This window comes from Xiphophorus hellerii, chromosome 2 (genome assembly GCF_003331165.1).
Source record: "Xiphophorus hellerii strain 12219 chromosome 2, Xiphophorus_hellerii-4.1, whole genome shotgun sequence".
NCBI classification, from domain to species: Eukaryota; Metazoa; Chordata; class Actinopteri; order Cyprinodontiformes; family Poeciliidae; genus Xiphophorus; species Xiphophorus hellerii.
The window spans coordinates 5,653,180-5,677,760 of NC_045673.1; the positions used below are offsets into that span (position 1 = coordinate 5,653,180).

The following is a 24,581-nucleotide window of genomic DNA, read 5'->3' on the forward strand; positions in this document are numbered from 1 at the left end:
GGTCGTCCCTCCTACTTGGCTAAACCAAACACCAGAAAAAGCCTCAGCACTGCCGGATATTTTTGTTCAGATCGACACACTATTGACGTGAGATCTCGGGGGATAACGTTTCACAAGTAAGATGGACATATTACCCTTTATTTTTTTATGAATAGAATATCACTATTCTGTATTTCTGTCCACCGGCAAAATGCCAGCTAATATTAGCTATAGCCGCCCTAAATCTCGTCAGCGGCAATAGGCAAGAGCGGTGCATGAGGCATCTATTCTTTATATACGTCTATGGTGGAAACAGGTTTGTTTTACAAGACGAAACCGATTTTTTCATTTTTTAAAAAAAATATTGCTAGCTTACTTTTATTGTATTGGACTTTATTTTATTTTTTTGTTATTGTTTCGCTAGCTTATAGTAGTAACCCAGGATCTCTGAAACGTATTAACTTAGATTTGATAACAGGCAGTTTGTGTTAGCCGGTCCGACATTAGCAGCGTCTTCACATTACTTCGCCTTCCGCCTCTTAACAGGACGTCCGGTTACATTTCAAAGTAAGAGCACCAACAGCAACAGAGTGCTGTTTTAATAGCTAAAGGAAGCAATTTTTCGAATCCGCTTTAGGTTACTGAAATAACGTGAAACTGACATAAGTAGTTTAAAAACAAATGTAAAAAAAATACATTATTCAAAAAATAATGTTATTCAAACAACTTTTAGACAATTAAATTGTACCCTTCAACTTTTTAAAGCAAATAATTTCTGTAAGCTTCTGAAGAATTTCTGCTGCTGATTCTAGCTAATTAGTGTTTTATTTCTTTAGAAACCCCCACTTAAAGACTGCAGAGAACCCGCTCTGGCATTGAACACACCTGTTTGTAATTGATAATCAGAGGAACTGATGATGTTGGCACATATTTAAATTGATTGGTGAGGGGTGGCTTACACTTACAGGAAGATGGGGTACCAAAGAAAAAGCAGGTAAAAATTCAATTCATACAAAGATACTAAAAACATCAATTAATTTTCTAATTGACTATCTTTTCTTTCCATCAGAGTGGATGTCCATGTTTCTGCCTGGCACCTGACCTCTACCCTCTTGCTTTTTGCTTTGATCTTCCCTGCTTTCACTGTGGGGACCCTTCTTTGTAACTTCTGCCCCCTGATGCCCAAAAATGTACCCTGCCAAATCCTCAACACGGAGTGTCCGCCCAACCATCGCTGCGCCAGTTCCTGGGGATGGCAAGGCTTCCGCCATGTTCTGTCCTCTCAAGGCTGCTTGGATATCAAACTCTGCAACTCCCAGGAAATGGTCAGATATCGGGGTCAACAGTACGACCTCACTCACAGCTGCTGCTGTGGAAACAAATGCAACCTGACACCAAGGACCAACGCCAGCCTGATTATATCACTTTATTTCAAAACTAGTCCAGATAAGCTCATCTCCACTCTAATGAAGATGCTCCGGAGTCAAACCTGTTCAAACCAAACCGCATCATCTTCTGATATAAAATTATAACTGTGTTGAAGACGGAGTGGAGGCCTGTTTACCACTGGACCTAACCTTAGTTCTCAAAAGTAAACTCACATTTAGTCAGATGTTTGTTTGCTTAAACTGCTTAAACTGATGTGAAAATATGGAAGAGGAAAAAATAGTATTGGTTATTGGTGGTTTTCACATGTTTAACCCAGAGAGAAAAGGTTGGCTTGTTCATCCATCCTCCTGATTGACTGTGGTCAATAAAGCACCCTGATTAAGAAACAATTGTCTTGTTTATTGAAAGCAGGTGTGCTTAAAGGTGTGACTTTTTTTCTAAAGACACTGAGTGAAAACATTCATGTTCTAAAAGTTTGGCTGGTTGGAGTTAAACTGTGAAATGGCTGGGTAAGTTTTAAAGTTCACTAAAATTCTACTGCATTTCCTTTCTAACTTTAACACTGGGTGTGACAGTGAAACTGGTAACACCTGTTAAAGGCATGCTAACAAAGTAAGTGAAATGACTAAAGAGGGAAATCAACTCGGGTTCGTCTTGTTTCCGTAAACATGCACAACTTGGAATTACAAAAATAAACTTGCTTAATAAGAAACCTGCCAATTAAGTTGTTTTTTTCCCAGCTGTATCAAAAATAAATGTTGCAAAACAATAGAAACACTTTTTGAATTGCAAGTTGTGTGATAACCAGATAGTGGGAAAGAAGACAGGAAGTGTTAGGCTGTTGGTGCGCCGTGAATTCGCATGTAATTTACAACTTATTTAATGGAAACGCCACAAATGCAAAATGTTTTTTGACACCAGTGGAATATTAAAGTTTTGTGCATATTGGTAATGGAAACCAAGCTATTCCACTTGGATGTCACTAATATTCTCCCATAAAAGTGCCACAAAGCTGACTATTAAGCCCCTTTTTATTGGCATAAATAACCTACCAACATGAAAGGTTGGGTGTGTTACCTTTGATCCAACTTAAACACAGATGTTGCATTAAAATTCCTTCAAACTTGTTAAAATTGATTAAATGAAATCAGACTTTTTTTTTAAATCCCAGATTTTTGTGCAATTTATAACGAATTGGTCTCAAACTTAATTAAATGTAATCAGTAAATCAAACAACCTGATAAAAAACTGTACAATATGATTTTCCAAATAAAACAAGGACATGTTCAACAAAACAAATACTATTGAAGGCAGAAAGTTTAAAGTAAAAATACACCAGAATAAATAAACTTATTTAAAATTCAATTAGCAAGCAGTAACTAAAATGTGAATAAAACAAGAAGTCAAAGAATAAATGATACAGTGAGATTAGTTTATATGTTGGTACCAGAATAAAAGTTCTAGAAATTAATTTTCCCCCCTCTAACTCAAGTTTAATAAATAGGTTTCATAACGCTCCAAGATCATTTAATACAATCTTAAATTTTTGGTTAGAAAAAAATAGAGGAGTACATTTATGCCAATTTGGCATAAATTCTGAATTTCTTTTCTAGGAAATTGGAGATTAATATAAAAAATTTCAGTCTTTTTGGCAGAAATTTTTTTTTAAAAAATCCTTATTTTCTTTCTATCAACAATGACCCTAATATGCCGACAATCTGTCAGTTTTTAAAGCTTGAGAGAAACTTTCAGAACCTGGAGAAGCTTTTTAAAAATCTTGCTCCAATCGTCCATAACGCAACAGTAAGACGGCGTCTTAGGGCGGCAATAGACAGAGGGAGGGAAAAATACAATTCAGCCAAAAAACTGTTTTCTACAAAAATAACATTTCTGAGCTCTAAAAGTGAAAAATTTGCTATAAAAATCTCTGAAAATTTTAGATTAATTTCAGAATTTTTCCAGACGAGACAAGGAAATATTTGAGTTTGAAAAGTCAAAAAATTTGATAGAAAAAAGCTCAGAAATTTTGAGTTTAATCTCTGCTGATTCCTGATGCCTCGGAAAAGATGGAAATATCTTAGTTTCAAAAGTCATAAAACCTTCCTAGAATTTTCTAGAAGAGATGAGGGAATTTGAAAGGAATATGTAAAGTTAAAGATTTACTAGGAAAAAACAAAAATTTTGAGTTCAGACTTTTCTAGAAAATTTCTAAAAAAAAAAAAAAAGTTTGGAAAGTCAGTCATGCTATGATGGATTATTATTATGGCCATTGTAAATTTAAAAAAAGGGGGGTGGAGGGGGGGTTAAATTTGCAACAAAAACTCAGAAATGTTGATCAATCTCAAAGTCCAGAAGTTGAAAATTTTTGACTTTTGGAACTTAGAAATTTCCAAGTTTTTCTAGAAGATTTCTGGAATTAATTAGGAAATTTCAGGGGTTTTTTTCTATTTACAGTTGTGCTAACATTGTAGATGTTTCTGGGAAAAATCTACAATGTTTTGTAGTAAATCTCTGACAGAGTAAAATAAGTTTGTCCAGTTTTCCCTTCATCTTGTTCCCCAGGCAGAACGTTCTTCAGCTCCTGCCTGCCGCCATCTTGTGTTTTCATCTTCTTCTGCCCTCGTTGCTCTGTGGGAATCTGCTGTGCTTTTACAGCCCCATTCTGAAGACGGAGGAGGCGATGACCTTTGAACTCATTGTGACAGAGTGTCCTCCTCGCGAGGTGTGCTTCAAGGCGCTGGGTCGCTATGGAAACGTCACTGCCCTGTCGGCGAGGGGGTGCTTTCCGGTGAAGAGCTGCGGAAAACAAAGCGACATCCGGCTCAGAGGGACGATTTACGCCATGACCTTCCGCTGCTGTGATTGGCCGTACTGTAACTCAGAGGTCAAGGTCAAACCTTTTTATGTTCTTATAACTCTTCTGGCTGTCTCTGTTATTACTTGTTTGTGAGTAAAATAAGTAATAAGAGGTTAAGGGGTGAACACGCAGTCTGAAAACTGCAGCGTGCGCCGTCCGAATGTCAGACGCTTTTATTACGATGTTTTTAAAGAGTATTTATGTTTTTATTCCAAGATCTGTAATAAAATATTTCAGATGAAATAATGCTGTGGAAGACGTTTTTAAATCACTACGTAAATAAGACAAACCTGGTCATACCTGCAATACCAATGGCTAAAAAAGATTAACTAGAAGCAAAAAAATTACGTTTTCATTTTTTCCACTTTAAATTCAGAATTCTGAGAAAAAAAGAGAAATAATTCAGATTAAAATATCTAATGAAAATGTTAGAATTCTAAGAATTGAGAAAAACTAATTATGAAAAAAAGAATTGAGTCAATTGTGACAGAAAGACAAGAAAAATAGTTGTCATTCAGAATTCTGAAATAAAATAAATAATTCAGATTAAAGAATTCTAATGAAAAAGTCAATTCTGAGAATCGAGAAAAAAAATTGAGAAAAAGTCAATTGTCAGAAAAATTTAGTTTCAAGTCAGAATTCTGAGAAACAAACTTTAGTGACCCTAATCCTCTTCCATTCAATCACAATCAATCAGATTATTGATTCAGGCCTACTTACTGCTCTCAGAGGTTTGTAGTTTAGAAATTAAAGGTGATTTTTCCTCAAGTTCTAAACGATAGATAATACGTAGGCTTTTAAGAGAGGAAGAAAATGTGACAAAATGTAGAGTTTGAGGTTTGACAGTTCTTTATTTCCCTTTTATAAGGCTGCTGGGTCTCCCCTTTGTGGATATACATATATATACAGGAGATTGCTATACTGGAGTTACACTGAGGGTCAGAGGGTCCATGTTACACAGACGTCCATAAACGACACTAATAGAGCCTCACCTCCAGGTATCAGAAATTAGCAGAGAGAGAGGATGTGGGAGGAAAAAGGCAGGAAACAGCACAAGAAAACAGGAAAGGACGACGGCGAATTAGGGTAGTCGTGGATAGAAAGAAAAGTAGTAAATTTCCCCCAGGAAACTCAAATTTTGATATCTCAGAAATTTTGGAGCATCGAAAGTCATAAATTTGCAAAAACTAAACTCAGGAACTTTGAGATTAATCTCAGAAATTTTCTAGAAAAAAAAAAAAAAAGAGCTCAAGTCAAAAATTTGGGAGAAAAAACAAATTTTGATAAATTTTGCAATATTCCCTATAAGAAAGGTGGAAATTATTGAGCTCAAAATGTAGAAAATTCACAACTTTTGGACATTTTCTGAGTTCCAAAAGTAAAATATTAAACTTTTCAGAAATTTCAAGCTTTTCCCTAGAAAATTTCGGAGATTATTGTCAATATTTCTGAGTTTTTTCTTGCATATTACCGACTTTTCAAGCTCAAAGTTAAATGTTTTTTCCAGAAACTGAATTGACCTAAAAATTTGAGTTGTTCTCTCACATTTGACTTTTTGAGCTCAGAAACTTCCAAGTGTTTTTCTAGGAACATTTGAGATTAGCCTGAAAAATTCTGAGTTGTTTCTTGAAAATGTACAACTTTTTGAGCTCACAAGTTCCTTATTTTTTCAAGAAAATTTGTGTAATTCATCTCAAAATTTCTGAGTGTTTTTGGTAGAAAAGTACTATTTTTTTTAATCCACATCAGCTCCAGTTCGCCATCACAGGAAAATGAAGGAAGAGGGGAGATGTTGCAGTCCGAGAGCCTGACTCGACTGTCTAATAACTTAACACTGGAAAATAACATACAGATTTCACGCACAGTGCATCTTAAATAGGTTACGTGAAGAACCATTTACCATAAATATCTGTATTTTTCGGAAACCAACATATATAAAAAAAAAACAATAACAAAAAAATGTTTTCCCCATAATTTCTTTTTTTTTTTCAGTTTTTGTGCAAATCTTTTCCTTCCTTCTCTGGTTGTTGTTGAGGATTTTTGCTCGTTGCTCATATGATCCAAAAAGTAAAAATAAAAGGAAAAACATGAGAAGGCAAACAAAACCCAGCATATCCCCCCCAGTCCCTCCCCTATAATATCATATGAATTAGTAGAAAACGAACAAACAAACAAATAAACGGAACACCACAGTCAACTTATCACAAAATTAACCCACAAACACACAGAACACCAAGAACACAGTACTCTATTTTTTTTCTTTTTCAGTTTTTTTTAAGCTTCGTTGTTATTCCTCCTTTATGGTCATTGTGTGTCCTTCTCCTGGCTTACTGGTTTGGCAGCTTTGGAGGCGGCTCAGTGGAACTGGGAGGCTACTCTCCAATCAGCTGGTCAGTTCAGCAGTGATAAATCATCTTTTAATTTCACAGTGTGGTAGGAAAAGAAGGGATACGACGAAGGATTTAAAGGAATGGCAGCGACAATTACAAAAGGACTAGAAACCGTGGACCATCCTTTCCAAAATGGCTGCCTTATTCCTTCGTTATGAGTTTTATTGGGTTTGGTTGAGAAAGCCAAGGTGATTTGTTGGGAACGAGCAGAAGATGGGCGGGACAACTCAAATCCACCAGCAGACGGGTCACAGCGGGGCGAAATGCGGTCAGGAGGAGAGCTGGGGGGGTTCAGGCACGCTGCTGCAGTGCCCGCCGCTTGCGGCTGTAGTAGTGACGCATCCCGGTCTGTCTGGCAAAGCTCATCATGTAGTTTTGTTTGCGTGTGCTGCAGGGAGATAAAGTCAGTAAAATAAAAAATAAAACAAGAGAGAGAGAAAGAGAGAGAGAAGGAAGGAGTGTGAAGATTAGTGAGAAAGTAAAAGCAAGCTGCAACTTCCCCTCGTTCTCACACTGGACAGATCCAAACATGCAAACACACGGATGGTTGAACGCAGCTTCAAATTTGTCTCACCTCCGTTTTCATTTCTCATGCTTTGGTTTTCAGTCAACCATGACCTCAAACACTGAACAGATACGAAAAAACAAAAAACTTCTACTGCTAGTTTGGATTTCTGCCCAAAAACGATGATGCAGCTAGTTACAACAGTCATCAAGACAAGACGGTACGAAGATCCACAAATACGAGAGCTTCACTCTGACACAAAGTGTTTGAGGTCAGAGTTTAAAAAAGAAAAAAAAAAGAAGTAAATAAAAACCAGAAGTGCAGGGTCCTGAGCAGGACAGGGTTTTAAAGCTACAGTAGCTTTCTAAACTATTAAAACTGCTTACGTTTTTCACAATTTGACACAAAAAAACCACAAACTTCAATGTTTCACTGGGATTTTCAGAATCAGATCAACACAAAGTGGCACAAAATTGTAACTTTTTTATATATTTTATGCTTCAAATGTCCAATTATTTGCAGTTCCCTTTTATACCAAAATCAGGCTTCTTCATTATAGAAAAATTTTGTGTTTTGTTTGTACTTGTCCAGGCAAGAAGGGAAATGTTTCAAAATAAATAAATCAAAATAAAAAATACAACTTTCTTAAAATCAAAACAGAAACAAATATCTACATTTTGTAACTTTTGTTTCCTTTCAAGGATTCAAGGACTTTTTATTGCTTGACTCAAGTCCCAGATTAAGAAATCTAATACGCAAATAAAAAATGAGTAATGAAGTAATTCCTATGATATAGATATTTATATTAAAGAAATGAAAAGGAGTTTCATCTTCATTTAGATTCATGAACACAAATATCTTGCTCTTTTTACCATGAAAGTATATTTATGATATAATGGCCCAGTCAAAGTCCAGACCTTAAAAATGTATCTTTACAAATGTTCTCCAATCAGTAAGACTGAACGTGAGTTATGTAGCAAATAAGAACGCAAACATTTCAGGCCAAAACAAAACAAGCAAAAGTTTTCTCCCACTGGTGTCGATCTGATAAAACCCAAATAAAACACAGTGAAGTTTGTAGCTGTTATGTGACAAAATCTGTCAAACTTCAAGCAGCATTAATACTTTTGCAAGACGCTGGAAATAACAGGAAAAAATAAATTAAAAAGCAGCAGAAGATCACTCTTGCTTAGCCTGTTCATTGCCTCTTCCATCCAGCAGGGCGGTGCCAGTGAGCCGGGAGTACAGCCAGGGCAGGCAGGGGGTCTCTGTGAAGCGGGTGGGTGGGCAGGAAGGCAAAGGAAGGTGGGAGGGTGTGTGTGTGTGTGTGTGTGTGTGATGGGTGAAAGCGTTAGGAGTGCCTGGTGAGGTATGTGTGTTAGGAGAGAAATGGAAAACTTCATTTTCTGCATTTCTGACATTTAATCAGAAACCAAGGAGGTATACACTGTAAAAACAAAATCTTTTTGGTCTAGTTTCTAGTGGAAATATTGTTATACACTTGAAATAAGAAAAAACTAACTCAAGAGTAACTTTTCAAGAAGATATAAGATATAAGAGCTTATTCAAGACATTTTCCCTGAAAGTTTCTTGTTTCTTTTATTTCACTTATGACTAGAGATGAACCGATCCGATACTATTATCAATATCGGTTCCGATATTGAAAAAAATTCTAAATCAAGTATCGGTGAGACAATGTTACCAATTCATAAGGGCAGATCTATTCTGTCTAATTCTATGCTTTGTCCTCTGCTCGACGACATGCTTTATTATTGATTTTAAATTAAATTTAAAATTCCTCATTGTACTTTCTGAACCATTTGAAAGAAGGTTTGATGCAGCTTATTTTTACATGTTTGACCAAAGTACTCAACCTATTGTTTTTTTATTAGTTTCAGTTTGTTATTTATTTTACTTCAGGTATCAGAAGAGAAAAAAGTGGATCGGTGCATCTCTACTTGTAACTAGTTTTTTTTAAAATCAATATAAAGGAGTAATTGACTTAAATCAAGCTCCTACATTTGTCTTATTTCAAGTGCATTAAGATATTTGCACTAGAAACTAGAACTAAAATTCCTGGTAATATTTTGTGTTTTGCAGTGTAAGGATGAAGCTCTTGGCCCAGAGACATGATGATGTTGTTGAAGTCAGACAGACAAACGGTCATTGTGAGGGAGGAGGATGGAGCGTTGTTGCTTTGGTTGATCCATGAAGCCATGCAGGAAACTGAAAGCTGAAATGTGAAGTTATTTCAGAGCAATGATGTGAGATCTTCAGCTTTATAAGTGGCGTTTTAATTTGAGGAGGAGGGGACAGACTGTCCATGTTTGAACTGCACAGACGTACAGTATTGTACGCATCCGGTTTATGTTTGGATCGAAATGAAGATAAATAAATTGGTTTGGAGCTGAGGTAGTGTCAAAAACAAAAACAAACACGTATAGTGATGGATTACATCACACATATAAACACTAGAGGGTGACGAAACATCTGGCTCACGAGACGAGACGAGGTACGAATTGGGTTCACGAGAACTGGACAACATTTTGGTTTTACTTCTGGGAAAACTAAGCATCTTCTTTGTTGGTTTTCACAAACTGAGTAAAAATTGTAATAAATAGTTTTGGAATGTTTGGTTTAGATGTATCCAGTTCAGGTTTGATCAATCTAAGCATTTTAGATTTTGAACAATCTAGTCCAGATTCCTCTAAAAATTGAAACCTTTTAGCTTACTGTTGTCAGGACATTTTCCATCTGCAAGTTGGTAAACTGGCTAGATTGGCTAATAGCTCTGGTGTTGTATTTCTCTTCATTTTAGGTATTCAAACTCTAAAAGAACTATATTATCAAAAAGTGGCCGAATAGTTGTAGTAGTAGTATGTGTGCGTTTTATTTATTGTAATACAAACTGTCACAAGTGTTACTTTGCAACTTTGACTATTATACTTTTAGCAGCCATATTGGACGCTAACCTTAAGAATGCCATAATGATCAATGTTAAATTTGGAGGAAAAACAGGGACACTTGTACCATCCCATCTGTGAAGCACGGGGGTGGCAGCATCATGTCGTGGGGGTTTTGCTGCAGGACGAACTGGTGCACTTCATGAAATAAATTACGTGGAAATACTGAAGCAACATCAGCCAAAGTTAAAACTTTGGTCCAAATGGACCCAAACCATAAAGTTCAAAGGTAAAGATACCAAATACCAAGGAAATGTATGTAAAGTAGATGTGTGTGATACTTGGTCTATGGAAATATAGTATCAATAATACCAATATTCACTATTTAAGACTATTAAACTTCTGACCTTTAGGTGTTTTTCCTTTGAATTATTATGAATTTAGATAAAGTTTATAGGTGTCAACAAAATACTTTAATCAAAACGAAACTATAGAAAAACGAACAAAATTAGTATGAATTAAATAAATTGCAAAAAATTATAATTTGAGAACAAATCAATGCAAAAATCTTTTATATGGTTGAATTTACAATGCAAAAATAAAATTTCAAAAGGGAACCTGAAACTAAAGTATTGATATCATCACATGGCTATTGATCCAATATTGACACTGTCTTGGCATTGATACTGATATTTTGGATTTATCCACCGACCTCTACACTGCAAAAACACAAAACCTTTCCAAGTATTTCTGATCTGGTTTCTAGTGCAAATATCTTATTATGCTTGAAATAACACAAAACTAACTCAACATAACTTTTCAGAGAGATATAGAAACTTGTTTTAAGTAAGCAATTTCTTAATATTGATAAAGTTCCACTGGCACATTATTTCACTTGTAACATGGGAGAAATATATTTTTAGAAGTGAAATAATTTCCCAGTGGAACTAGAACTCATCAATATTAAGGAATTATTAAAATAAGCTCCTATGTCTTGCTGAAAGGTTTCTTGTAAGTTAGTTTTGCCTTATTTCCAGTGTATCAAGATATCTGAACTAGAAACTTGACCAAATATACTTAGTAAGATTTGGTGTTTTTGCCATGTAATATAAATTTCTGATTTTGAAGCCATTAATAAATACATTTCTGGCATATTCTTTCAATATTCTGGCATTTGGAAAATATAAATATTTTTGATTTCAACTACATGCCACATTAGAAAAGTCTGGATGATCTTTCTGGCTTTGAGTCGAGCCTTCCCCTGAACATTGTGAACGATTGGCCTGCCCTTTGACCTGTCTCGTGTGCTAATTTACCGGACTGTAGGAGTGGACGATATGGGCTAAAAGTTATATTCCAGTATTATATATAAAAACTATTTACTTCCTTTTTACTGCTTTCAAAAAATGTAACCAATTGTAACACCCTTCTTTAGGACACCAGTCACATAAATAAGTGTGATTTTTATCACTAAACTGCATACATTACACTGCAAAAACACCTTACCAAGTATTTTTGGTTTAGTTTCTGGTGCAAATATTTCAGTATACATTAAAAATAAAAAATAAAAAACTTGCAAGTAACTTTTTTAAGCATAATATAGGTCCAGGTTTAAGTAAATAATTCCTCAATATTGTGCTAGTTCGACTGGCGGATTATTTTATTTATAACAAGACATTTTTCACAAGTCATAAGTGAAATAATCTGCTACAGGAACTAGTAACGTTTTCAAATAAATATGAATTATTGACCTAAAACAAGTTCTTACATCTTTCTGAAAAGTTAATTGTTAGTTTTGTGTTATATTAAGTGTATTAAGACATTTGCAGTAGATGCTAGATAAAAATAGTTGGTAAGATTTTGTGTTCTCGCAGTGTACGTTAGAGCTGGCAACTTATTGCTACACTGTAAAAACACAAAGTCTTTCCAAGTATTTTTGTGAAGTTTTAAGTACACATGTCTTACTACATGTGAAATAAAACAAAACTAACTAAAAAGTAAGATTTCATCAAAATATAAGAGCTTATTTTAAGTCAATAATTCCTTAATTATTGATTTTTAAAAAGTACTAGTTCCAGTGGCAGATTATTTCACTTATAACAAGGGAAAATGTCTTTTTATAAGTGAAATAATCTGCCAGTGAAATTAGTACGTTTTAAAAATCAATATTAAGGAATTATTGACCTAAAACAAACTTACATCTTATTGAAAAATTACTTTTGAGTTAGTTTTATCTTATTTAAAGTGCACTAAGACATTTGCACTTCAATCTAGACCAAAAATACATGGTAATATTTTGTAATTTTGTGCAATTAGTCATATTTTTAAATTAACTGAGAGTCTCTTTGAACAAACAGTGGAGAAAATAATAAAATTAACAATCCAGACAATACAGAGAATTAATTTTTTTAAACAACTAATCAGAATTTATTGTGATAAAGCTAAATCAAAATTCTTATTGCAATAAACGATACGATAAATGCCCACCCCTACACGGAGAGCATGGCGATGAATTTAGTACTGATGAAAAGAGCTACTTAAAATCATGGAAAGGTGTCTGCAGTTTAAAAATGAAAATAAAGGAGTGGAAGAAGGGTCTGTGTGTTGGTTGAGGTGAGTTTGAGGGAGGGGTTGCATTCAGGAAGAGGCGGAAAACTTACCTCACACTACAGCCATGCCAGAGGGAGCAGAATACAGAAGAGAGCAGAGGTTAGAGCGCGAGAGGGGATGGGCAGGAGGTGGGGACTGCTGTCTTGTAGAAAGGTCTGGGGGGGAAGGAGCCCCAGTCTGGGGAGGCAGAGGCCCGGAGTGGGGGAGAGAGGAAGGAAGAGAGGTAGTCAGAAGTGTGAGGAAGCAGGAGAGAGAGAAAATGGGAAGAAAATATGAAGCAGGAGACAGCAGAGAGGTAACAAAAATGAAGACAACCAAAAAAGAAAGAAGGAGAGAGAAAGATTTACAGGAGAAATCCATTCATTGAGAAGGATTGAAGAAAAGAGAGAAAGGACGGTGAGAAAAAGTTTGGCGGTGGCGTTAAGGAAGCAGGAAGCAAAGGGAGGATGAGAGAAAAGAAAAGGTTGTGTAGGAGGAGGAGTGAGAGGAAATGTGTGAAGGAGGAGTGGCGGCGGGTGGAGAGAAATAAACAGAGCAAAGTGTGAGGGTCACTCTTTTCAGCAGACACTGTTGAAAACCGAGCAAAGGCAGGAGGAAGGAGGACTGCAAAAACACAAAATCTTACCAAGTATTTTGGTCTAGCTTCCAGTGCAAATCTTAGTGCACTTCAAATAAGACAAAACTAACATCCAAGCACCTTTTCAGCAAGAAACAGGAGTTTAAGTCAATAATATTAATGAAAAAGTGAATTATTTCACAACGTGGGAAAAGCTAATTCCTGTTGATGCCTCCTGTCGTTTATTGTAAATTTATTGTTTATCAGCGGATGTTATTTTCAAGTAGTTAAAATAATATGGAACACTTAAATGCCAATGTGAATTTCAAAATTCAAGTATTTTTTTTAGTTTATGACTGCTGTAAGGTTAAAATCAATCAATAAAATCAATGGCAACACTGGTGTGATGTAAGCTAACAAATGATGCTAATTATAGTAGCGGTATTACATCAAGTAGCCTAGGAGTTATGAAGCATCTGGTGTTGACATGTTGGTATGAGAGGCCCCAAATGAAAATCTGCTTAGGGCCCCAAAACGTCTTGGACTGGCTCTGCTTTTGAATTATTAACTTAAAACAAGCTCCTATCTCTTGCTGAAAAGTTTGTTTTGACTTATTTCAACTATATTAAGATATTTGCAATAGAAACTAAACAAAAAACTGAGGTGAGTTTTTGTGTTTTTGCAGTGAGAGGGACAGGTCACGGCCAGGTTGGCCAGGGTCAGCTCAGGTTAGGCAGACGTCAGCGTATTAGTGTGTGTGGAAGGAAATCTGCATAATTTGAACTGAGATGACTGTTATGCAGAATCTGAAATACAAACTGTGTGATGGGATGTTGCTGTGGATCCACCACCAACATGAAGCATTAAAATGCTTTATGATGGTGTTATGTTAGTAATGAACCAGGATAACCAACCAGTGTAGCAGTGATTATGTTCATGATATCTTCAGTCTTCTGCAGAGTCTCTACTCTTAATTTAAGCTGTTTGAGAGTTTAGCTGCTGAAAATAGGAAGTGTAACAATCTAGAATGCAAGAAAAGTAATAACAAAAGCAATATTCAGTGAAACAATATGAATGAGGGTCATTCATTTGAAATCATCTACAGCTACCCTGTCTTATAATTAGAGATGCACTGAGAAATTAGCTGGTGACCAGAGTCAGATGACCTTTCACCCAGATCAATGAGCTTCTTCCAATCAGGGAACGCCACATACTGCCTGACCAGTATGTGGCAGGCAGGATGTGGCAACATTTGTTATATTTTCAGCATGTGTGGTTCTCTTTCACATTGCACTGTGTCAAATGATCCAAACTACTTGAAAAACATGTTCACCTCCTCACCTGTGGTGGTGCTGCACCAAGAACCACCGAAGGAAACGACACAAGACCCTCCAAAGAAGAAATGAGCACAACTTCTTTATTCATAAACCATAAACAAAAATGGAGTAGCAACACATTTGAACAGTTTTAGGATTTCTCTTGGTAACACTTTATTTGACGGGTTGTGAATAAGACAGTCATGACACCGTCATGAACACGACATAACGCCTGTCATGAACATGAGTAAGTCTTCATGAATATTTATGACTGTTGTCATAAAGTGTCATTAGGTAAATCATGACACTTTTAATACAAAGTTGACATTATTCAAAATGTCTTTGTTATGACAACTTGACATTAACCAAGAAATCATGATCTGACATAAATTTGTTATAAAAGTATTACTGATTAAACTTTAAAAATTATGTAGCTTTATGTTATTAAAGCTAAAGTGATTTCTTGGTTAATGTCAAGTTGTCATAACTTTTCAGTGGTGTTGTTTGTTATTATTATAAGTGCATATGTTGATGATTGCTATGGTTACTTGATTTTGTTTTTCTCTTTTTGCAGGTGTAGAGGCAAACTTCAGGGGTGCTGATTTGCATTTTATCTGCTCTTCTTTTTCTCCTATCCTATTGTGTCCTTCTTTCCCATGTGGGCCTTTTCAGCCACATTTCTCCTTTAGTTTTCAGTCTCCATGTCCATTACATTTGAAATAAACCCAGAGCAATTCTAGTAAAGTTTTATATACATACATATCAAGTGGAGCATAACAGCAAAAACTATAATGCTTCACTTGTGAAAGTAAATCTGTTGAGTGTCACGTTAGCATTCAAATAATTCTGACGTTAAAAGAAAAAAGAAGCAGTGATAATAAAGTTGAATTCTGCGCCACACGGCGGTGGCCCCAGTGTCTTTCAACTCAATGAAACTTACCCGCATTGCTTTGTAGATGTGCTATCATTGAGAGAGAGCTCTGTTTTCAACAGTTTGCAACCCGTCACCTAGCTTGGGTTGCTAGGTGATGGGTGAAACTCTGCTGTGGTTGCTAAGTAACGAGCTGTTCCTGCTGATTAGTGAGACATTCCAGAAGTTTTTGACACCAAAAAAAAAACATTAAGTCATTGGCAAAAACTCACCAGGGTGGATTTTTTTTAAGCTGGGCTGTTTTTAGAAGCAGTAAAAACCCAAATGAAAGTACAAAATTTTTTTGCATGATACACATTTATGCAAAACTTTGTATTATGAAATGATAGAACAGAAACAATAGAAAAACATAAGTTTTTATAAAAATTTTCTCAATAAATAAAATGAAAAAAAATTATAATTAGACAGCAAATCAGAACAATAGTTTTTATGTAGAATGGAGAAACTAGAATACAAAAATACAATACATTTTAAGAGGGAATTTGAAACTAAAGCATCGATCTTATCATGCTATTATTGATCTGATACTGACTTGGTATCACTATTATTGATACTTTAGATTGATCTGCCCACCTCTAATGCTGAGTTACAACATGGTCCTGAGTATAACAAATTCTTTAAGCATATTTTTGAATGGTATATTTCTTAAAAGGAAACTCGGAAATCAGCTAAAATAGATATCGGCCACAAAATCTATAATCAGTGCATCTCTACTTATAATGACCACAAAGAGCAGATCAGTTAAACAATGAATACTGTAAATTTTGACTGGTTTGTTTAAATCAAATAAGCCTTTTAATGCTAACAATAAAAGATAAGCCAGAAAAACCCCAGACACATCCAGAGTTAAAAGCTAAATATGATTGTATTTAGGCAATTAAATTGTATGACATGTATGACATCAACATGTTTGTGTGGAAAATGCCTAACTGAAAATATCATGATCCAACAGCAACTGCTGTTCTGCTGTAAGCGAAACAGCAATCATCTAACAACACCTTTGCACTAAACCTCTCTGGTGTGAATTTCCTGCTCTGTGTGAAGTGGAAGGAAATATGTTTTACTGCGGTGAGGCAGAGGTTGAGACAGGGGACGCTCAGGGATCTGTCAGGACCGGTTTTGGGTGGGTGGGAGTTTACCAACAGCAGGACTGGGATTGGGTACTCACAGAACTACTTCCACATGGTCCAAAGCCCACTGGTCATGTCCTGCACCGTCGTGTCTCGGTTGCCACCATCGCAGCATTACGCCTTTAACCCTCGCTTCACTGGGAAGAACATAGAAACATTGTGGAGTGAGTTAGTGAATCGACATAAACCAGTGCAACATGCACTTTAAAAATAAAAGGGGAGTTTTAAGTCAGTTAGTAGATTATATTAGTTATTTTAGGCCTTGTACGCATGTGGATGAACAAATATGTTACACACATGGGATCGGTTTCAGAACAGTTTTCATTCACATGAGTGTTGCTTTAAACATGCCAAATCCATAGGGGGCAGTGTAGCGCAAAGATATAACCTATGCCAGCAGATCGGGATCCTTCAAAAACATCCACAACTTCCTGTCAGGATGTAAAGGTGACCTATTTTTGCTCATTTGTGCTTAACTTTAATTTCAGATAATATATTCAGTCATTGGCATGTTTAAGGCCTGGGATATTGTGTCATAAATAACCCTGCTTTAAACTTCTCCAGAATATAAACTTTATATAATATAAAGATTTTTATGAAACAGTTTCTTGTAAAAAAAATAAGATATAAAGGCCACTTGGAAAAAAAAACATCCAGAGGAGTTTTTAAGCCAAAACTGTACAAAAAATACATACATTCTGCATTTAAAGTAAAAACACCTTTGTCAAAACTCGTAAAGTTTTAGCTTCACCTGGTTCAGATTTACTAAAGGAATGCTATGTTGCTGCATTTTAGGCAATAAAATATTTGTTTTCTTATTTATAAAAGGGAATTGATTTGTTTATTTACATACTTTAATATATTTCTAATATTGTAAAAAAACGGTTAAATTAAAAATCTGCAGAAAGTGCCTTTTTTCCCCCAATTAATTAATTATCAGAATAATTGAAGAATTAATTGATCACTAAAATAACCTTTAGTTGCAGCCCTAAACATAAGATGAAAGCTTTTGTAAGACACTTTATATAAATTAATAAATTGGTCATAATCACAAATAAGCCATCTTTTTTGCAGTGCGGTGCATTTTCTAATAAACTCACAGTGGGATGTTGTAGGAGACTCTCTGGGCCTTTATGAAGTCTTTGGGCTGATGCTGGGCAATCACGTGCCAGCTGACTCCGTTGTTGACGCTGTACTGCAGCAGCACGGCCCGGTCCACTGTGTCGGCCTGATCCAGAGCAATGTTACAGCTGTCTGTCTGTGCTATGCTGCCGATCTGCAGCACAAACATGATCTTGCTGCCAGGAGACAGACAGACGACGGGTTAGAGAGAGGAAATGTAGACATGGAAACATCTGGTCAGTTTTAGAGATAAGGAGACATCCTAATACACACTATCTTTTTATGATTTGCTTATGAATCAATCAAGTTGCTTTTCTTCATAAAAACATAATACAGTCACCAATTGTGAAACCAATAAACATTACATTTTGTTGAGTGAAATCATGAAAATGATCAATACACATAAAAATGTTGAATCTCAATCAGAATTCCTTTTATTGTCATTTGTGCACCAAGAAAAAATAACAAAATTTAGAAAATAGGACTATCAAAGGCAAGTCAAATAATTGGAATAAGATAATAATAAACCAGTAGATCTCAATAAATATAGAAATGTTGAAGAAACACAGAACAACTGGGATGTTAATAAATATGCTGGTTAATGTTCCAGTGATTATGATTCAAAAGCAACTGTAACCAGGTGGGTTTTTAGTCTGGATTTAAAGGAACTCAGTGTTTCGGTTGTTTTGCAGTTTTCTGGAAGTTTGTTCCAGATTTGTGGTGCATATAAGCTGAATGTTGCTTCTCCATTTTTGGTTCTGGATGTAGAGCAGAACCAGGAAGGTTGATACAATCCCAGCAGATCTTTAATGTGTTGTGGTGCTGAGCCGTTCAGCGATTTATAAACTAACAATAGTATTTGAAAGTCTATCCTCTGAGCTACAGGGAGCCAGTGGAAGGACTTTAGAACTGGGTGATGTGCTCTAACTTCCTGGTTTTAGTCAGAACTCCAGCAGCAGCGTTCTGAATCCGAGTGACTTTTTTTAGGCAGATCTGTGAAGACACTGTTGCAGTAATCAATGTGACTAAAGAGAAACACATGGATGAGTTTCTCTAGATCTTATTAGGACATTAATCCTTTCATCTTAGAAATGTTCTCCAGGTGATGGAAGGCCAACTTTGTAATTGTCTTTATGTGGCTCTGAAGGTTCATGTCCTGAATCCATCACTGCTCCCAGATTTCAGGCCCTCATTGCTAATTTCTAGCTGTAGTAACTGAATGTTTTGGTAGTACCTGTACCTGGCTCTAGTGAGGTCCAGCGGTTTGGTAACTGCCTGCCTCAGCTTACAGCCACTGAAGTAGAGAGAGTCTCCATGAGCATGTGGAGACAGCTGCCCACAGCCGCTGCCCACGCCGCCGCCGTGGATCAGCTGCCAGCTCTCCGGAGACACCGCCCCAGACTCGAAGTTGTCCTTGATGGAGCTCGGCAAGTCTGTGCTGGAGAGGGAGCAGTCATCGCCTGTCGGTGGGACAGACGGAGAGGGAGATGAATTAGGACTGTTAGAATTCACCAAAGCAAGGGTAAAACTACAATGGAGCATTAGGGCCATTGTAGATAAAAAAAAGTAAATTTCCACCAAAAAAGGACGCAGAAATTTTCTAGTAAAAAACAGGGAAATTTCTGAGATAGAGAAGTCAATAATTTGCTTATGAAAACTCAAATTTTGAGAATAATCTTAAGATATTTTATAGATTTTTTTTTTTATTATTGAGCTTGAAAAGTCAAAAATATTTAATGTTAACTTCCAAGTTCTTTCTAGCAAATTCTTCTTGAACAAAGAGTGATGCGTCTAATATAGGGTTGGGCAATAAATCCATATTATCAATTATTTTAAGTTTTGGTTTTTGAAGATTTAATTTTTAGAAAATAAATTCATAATATTAAGAGAGTAGCAATTTTTATAAGAACTTCTACAAGAAAAATGACAGAAAAATGAATTATTCAAGCTTTTTTCTCATTACGTTGACTTTTTTCTTGTAATTTTAAGAAATTCTTCTGGTAAAATTGCATTTTCTTTCTGCTAATATTACATCTATTTCCTCATAGTTAAACAAAAATTCTTGCAGCTTGGGTCTGATACTTTGTTGTGCAACTCACAGGAGGGAGAAGTCATGTTTCTATTTTTTATTTTTTGGAAAGAAAGTGAGAAAAATTAAGATTAAAATCAGATATGGAATAAAAAATCTCAGATTTTATTTTAATCTGTGTCGCTCAGCCTTATTGTGACATACATCTTGTGACTCACCGTGGTATCCTTCATCGCAGATGCAGACCGCTCCACTCGTGCAGTACCCATGGCCACTGCAGAGCCCTGGGCAAGCCTCGCCAATGTAAACATTATCCACTCCCCAGCTGTGCCTCTCTCCTGTTCCCTCCTTCTGAATCCAGCGGAACTGCGTAGCTCTGAAACATCAACCAGTTTGCAGATGCTTCACAATGATGCCATGAAAACTCGAACAGTGATCTTGTGAAAAGCGTCGTCTCGTTTCTTACCCTGAGGAGACGTGGTCCGGCAGCTGGACCGTGACTCTGGTCCAGGTGGAGCTGTTAACCGGACTGTAGATGGTGGATTCGTGGAACTGGAAGGGGGAGCAGCCAACGTTGTTCACAGATGAAGGAAGACATTCTGACTGGACCAGCTGCCACGAATCGGACCTGGAGGTGATGAAGTTAAAGGGACAACTCAAGATTCTTAAAATTAGGTCTTGTAGATATACGCAATATTTTTTCCCCCAAATGCGACCTATATTCACTGAAAGACCCAATTCTGATCTTTTCTCTCCACCCAAAAAAATCTGATCTTTGCCAATTTGATCTTTGAGGTACTAGTTTGTTTTCAAAGCATCTGCAGTCTGAACGATCATGTCGCATTTTATCTGGTTCCACTGGCAGATTATTTAATTTTATTTAATAAACTTTATTTATTAAACTGCAGTCAGAGGCTCATTTTCACTAAAATGCACCAAATCATTTCTACCGGTAGCCACTCATCTACAGGTTATTTATAGATAAACATTATTTGAATGTGCATGCTTGTTATTTCATTTATTTATTTGTGCTCAGTCATATTTGAATTACCTACATCACTCTTACGTATATATACAGCTCTGGAAAAAATTAAGAGACCACTTAAAATGATCAGTTTCTCTGATTTTACTCTTTATGTTTGAGTAAAATGAAAATTGTTCTTTTAATCTATGAATTACTGACACCATGTCTCTGAAATTACAAGCAAAATTTTTGTATTTATTTGCAGAAAATGAGAAATGGTCAAAATAACAAAAAAGATGCAGTGCTGTCAGACCTCAAATAATGCAAATAAAACAACAATGCTAATGTTTTAACTCAGGAAGAGTTCAGAGATCAATATCTGGTGGAATAATCAAGAAGTTTTAATTGAGGTTTAGAGCAGTGGGCTCTTCATTTTTTCCAGAGCTGTATATTTTATAGCTTATGGTTATAGTTGTACTATTAATCTTGAACACTTTGGACGGAGTAGCTTATCAACTAATAAGCAATTCCCCTTTGCGATCAAGAAAGTACATTCTATTCTATTCTAACTAGTACTTTTTTTATATCAATATTAAGGAATTATTGACTTAAAACAAGGTCCTATATGGGGTGCACCGATTTCTCAGTTCCAATTTCCTTAATTTTGGGAGACTGGTGATCAGGCGATACTTACATGTAAAGCTGATCTTATCTACGTCAGCAAAGGTCTAAAAATCATCCGCTGTCCTGTTCTGCCCTGCTGTGAGACAGGTAATAGTCACCCCACAGTTCGCAAATCAGCAACTTTCTTGTTATATTTAGCGACATTTCGGACAAAAAATATTAGTATCGCCCAAAATTAGAATAGAATTTATAAAGATCAGCAATCTGCAATCAGCCAGAAAACTGCAATTGGTGCACTCTTATTCCTACAGCTTGCTTAAGAGCAAGTTCTAAGTTAGTTTTGTCTTATTTCAAGTGTATTAAGATAGTTGCAATAGAAAGTAGAACAAAAAAATAGTAAGATTTTGTGTTTTTGCAGTGTAGTCTGATTGTTCTCCTTGTTTCTCTTACTGTGCGTCCTTCCTGTACTGCAGCAGGACAGAGTGATGATCCTCACATGTGTCTGCCTCACAACCGACAACAATCTGCAGAAATGAGACGTTTTAGGACCTAAAAACCATAAAACAAATGCCACTGTGAGCACGCTTTCATTCTTACCTTAAACTGCAAAATATATCCGGGCTGAACTATAAGCTCTCGAGTAGCAAGGATGTTGTGTGTCCTGTCTTGGTTCTTGTTCGGCCAGTAGAGGTGAAATGAGGGATTTCCACAGAAGCCGGCGGTACGCACAGCGTTAGGATAGAAACTCCAGCTTTCCTCATGAGAAACGCCCTCTAGTGAAAGTAAAACAAACGGTTTATCAGGGATGTGATTAAACGAGGGTTTTCACTGAACTGACTAAAGAGGTGCAGCAGAAAAAAAAAGTATTCTATAGCGAAAAATGATTCTATAGAAAATCCCAATTTCTACTCCTGGGAAATTCTGAAACAATTCAAAATTCTCAAAAATCTATTTTAGTCTGTTTAATTTTTAACAAACTGAAAAACTAAGTATGTGTTAGGCGATATATATTTTTTAAGCAGTCTAAATTATTATTTGTAAATAAATTTACATCTACAAAATAGGGATTTTGTAAATATAATATATAAATGTATTTGTATTTTGTACATTTTCTATTTTCCATATGTATACTTTTGTAAGTTATATATTTTTTTTCATTTTAATTTGTAACATTATATTTATAAATTTATTTTTATATTCTTTTACTTGAGAAAAGGCCAGGCGGCTTAGCTAACCTAATACTGGTGATTTAACTTACATAATTTTATGCAAAAACCTATTTTTTGTTTAAATATAAACTGATGAAATTTGATACAGTGTGTAACATGTTAGAAAGGTTGTAAGTAAATGCTCTATTAGTTTACATTGTCTTTTCCTCTTGTTAGTTACATAATTCAAACAGAATCTCTGAACTGTTTGAATAGAAAAATTGGTTTCTGAATCAAATTGTGACTCTAAAAATTGGAATCAAATCACTAGACAAAGACAGATTCACATCTCTACTACAGTATATGAGCACATCCAAACTCACCATCATCAAAAGTGTCCAGCAGTGTGGATGGGTTGATGTCTGACCCTCCCACCAAGATGTTGTCTATGGCCCACTGAGCTCTCTCCAGGCTCGGGCTGGCCAACCCTGACGAGACGGTAAAAGGCTGCCACCATCGCAGTCGTGTGGCATTAGTCAGCGCCACCTCTGGCAGAACAATATAGTCTCTCCTCACGGACACGTACTTCAGGTAATCCATCTCATGTAGCAGAGTCCAGGACACACCTGAGTATTCAAAGAATAACATGACAGGTGACCTACTGCGCTTGCTTGAGCAGGTTAGGATGGGTCTATGGGTGATACAAAACATGTTCCTTATATTTTTAGAACAAAATCCTACCAAGATAATCAAGTCACTTTAAATCCAAATCAGATGTTGCCAAGCATTTTGGTCTATTTTCCAGTACAAATGTCTTAGTACTCTTGAAATGAGACAACTAACTTACAAGTAGCTTTTCAGCAAGACATATGAGCTTGTTTTAGGAAAATAACGTCTTAATTTTGATCAAAAAGTAGTAGTTCCACAGGCAGATGTCTTGTTTTAAGTAAAAAGATATGCCAGTGGAACTAGTATTATTTATCAATATTAAGGAATTAGTTACTTAAAACAAGCTGAATGAGTTACTTTTGTCTTATTTTATGCATACTAAGATATAAAACTAGACCAAAAATACTTGGTAACATTTTATGTTTTTGTAGTTCTCGGCCCCTCAACTCAGCGTTTACACTCGTATGTGAAAATGGCTGAAAACAGTTATTATGCAATTATACAACCGTACATCTTTGAAAAGCATTAATTGAGCATCCTGCACAACCAACAAGAATGCAGCAAGTGGTTTCTGGATGGTAAGTCAAAACACTTGTTTTGTTGCACAGTGCATGCAGCAGTAAATCCAGTTGACCAAAGGTGCTGGAGCTCAGCTTGGGTTACTAGGTAACAGCCTGAGCTTTGCTGACCTCCATCAGTGGAGTAATCCAGCAGGACCCCCTCTTTACGGCACGTGGGACGGTGGCACATGGTCATGTTGTCGTCACTTCCGATCCTGGCCCAGTACTCCACAAACCTATCAACAGAAACATTAAAAATGCAGCAGCGTTAAGGAGTTTCACTAAACAGAAATCTTCTCCCTAAGAGTGACGGGACTCACTTGGCCCCCCGGAGGTCCAAATCAGCAGTGACAGCCTGCCTGGCATCAGCTCCTCCAAAGTACAGAGCGGTACCCTCCACCAGAACGCCACAGTCTGTGCAGGGCTTCCCTCCCTCCAGCACCTGCCACTGAGGTCCGGCTCCCCCTTCCCAGTCAAAGCGCTCCTTCAAAGATGCCTACAGAAAAAAACAAAACAAGTGTTAAAACAACAAAACAAAATCACACAGTGGCTTGGAAATATGCTCACATACCTGAACATTTTCACATTTCGTCATGATTCAACAGTATATAATTCATCATATCGATTTAGGGATTGATGTAAAAATGTAAACAAAAAGGTAATCCACAAAGCATATTTGTGAAATTGAAAAGAAAAAAAAAAGAACTGAAAAGTGTGGTGTGAATTTGTTTTCAGCCCTATTGAGTCAATACTTAAAGCTGCAATGTGTAACTTTTAAAAAATGTCAGTATGTCGTGATTTAGTGATATTTTTCCTATTATGTTATTCTGATTTTATGGTGCTAATTTAGAAATTTTAATAGGACCGTAATTGTAACTTTTTTTCCACCATATTGATCA

At 36.2% G+C, this 24,581-nt stretch overlaps 3 protein-coding genes across 3 annotated transcripts in view; 2 read left to right on the forward strand and 1 right to left on the reverse strand.

The window, feature by feature from the left end:
• Nucleotides 1-3: 3 nt before the first annotated feature.
• Nucleotides 4-1,757, forward strand: LOC116731798 (protein Bouncer). The gene is made up of 3 exons (XM_032581641.1): nt 4-116; nt 816-973; nt 1,049-1,757. The coding sequence occupies exons 2-3, from the start codon at nt 951-953 to the stop codon at nt 1,509-1,511; spliced, it is 486 nt and encodes a 161-aa protein (XP_032437532.1). The 5' UTR covers nt 4-116; nt 816-950; the 3' UTR covers nt 1,512-1,757.
• A 112-nt stretch (nt 1,758-1,869) lies between these two features.
• Nucleotides 1,870-4,318, forward strand: LOC116710450 (protein Bouncer-like). The gene is made up of 2 exons (XM_032549478.1): nt 1,870-1,877; nt 3,931-4,318. Exons 1-2 carry the CDS (start codon nt 1,870-1,872, stop codon nt 4,316-4,318), a joined length of 396 nt encoding a protein of 131 aa, XP_032405369.1.
• A 733-nt stretch (nt 4,319-5,051) lies between these two features.
• Nucleotides 5,052-24,581, reverse strand: part of reln (reelin) — a 158,674-nt gene continuing 139,144 nt past the window's right edge. Inside the window, 12 exon segments of the mRNA XM_032581667.1 lie at nt 5,052-7,003; nt 12,684-12,689; nt 16,605-16,703; nt 17,667-17,864; nt 18,929-19,148; nt 19,936-20,093; nt 20,184-20,345; nt 21,756-21,829; nt 21,903-22,078; nt 22,837-23,079; nt 23,812-23,918; nt 24,003-24,178. Of these exon segments, the coding sequence (XP_032437558.1) occupies nt 6,907-7,003; nt 12,684-12,689; nt 16,605-16,703; nt 17,667-17,864; nt 18,929-19,148; nt 19,936-20,093; nt 20,184-20,345; nt 21,756-21,829; nt 21,903-22,078; nt 22,837-23,079; nt 23,812-23,918; nt 24,003-24,178 (1,716 nt within the window). The 3' untranslated portion in view covers nt 5,052-6,906.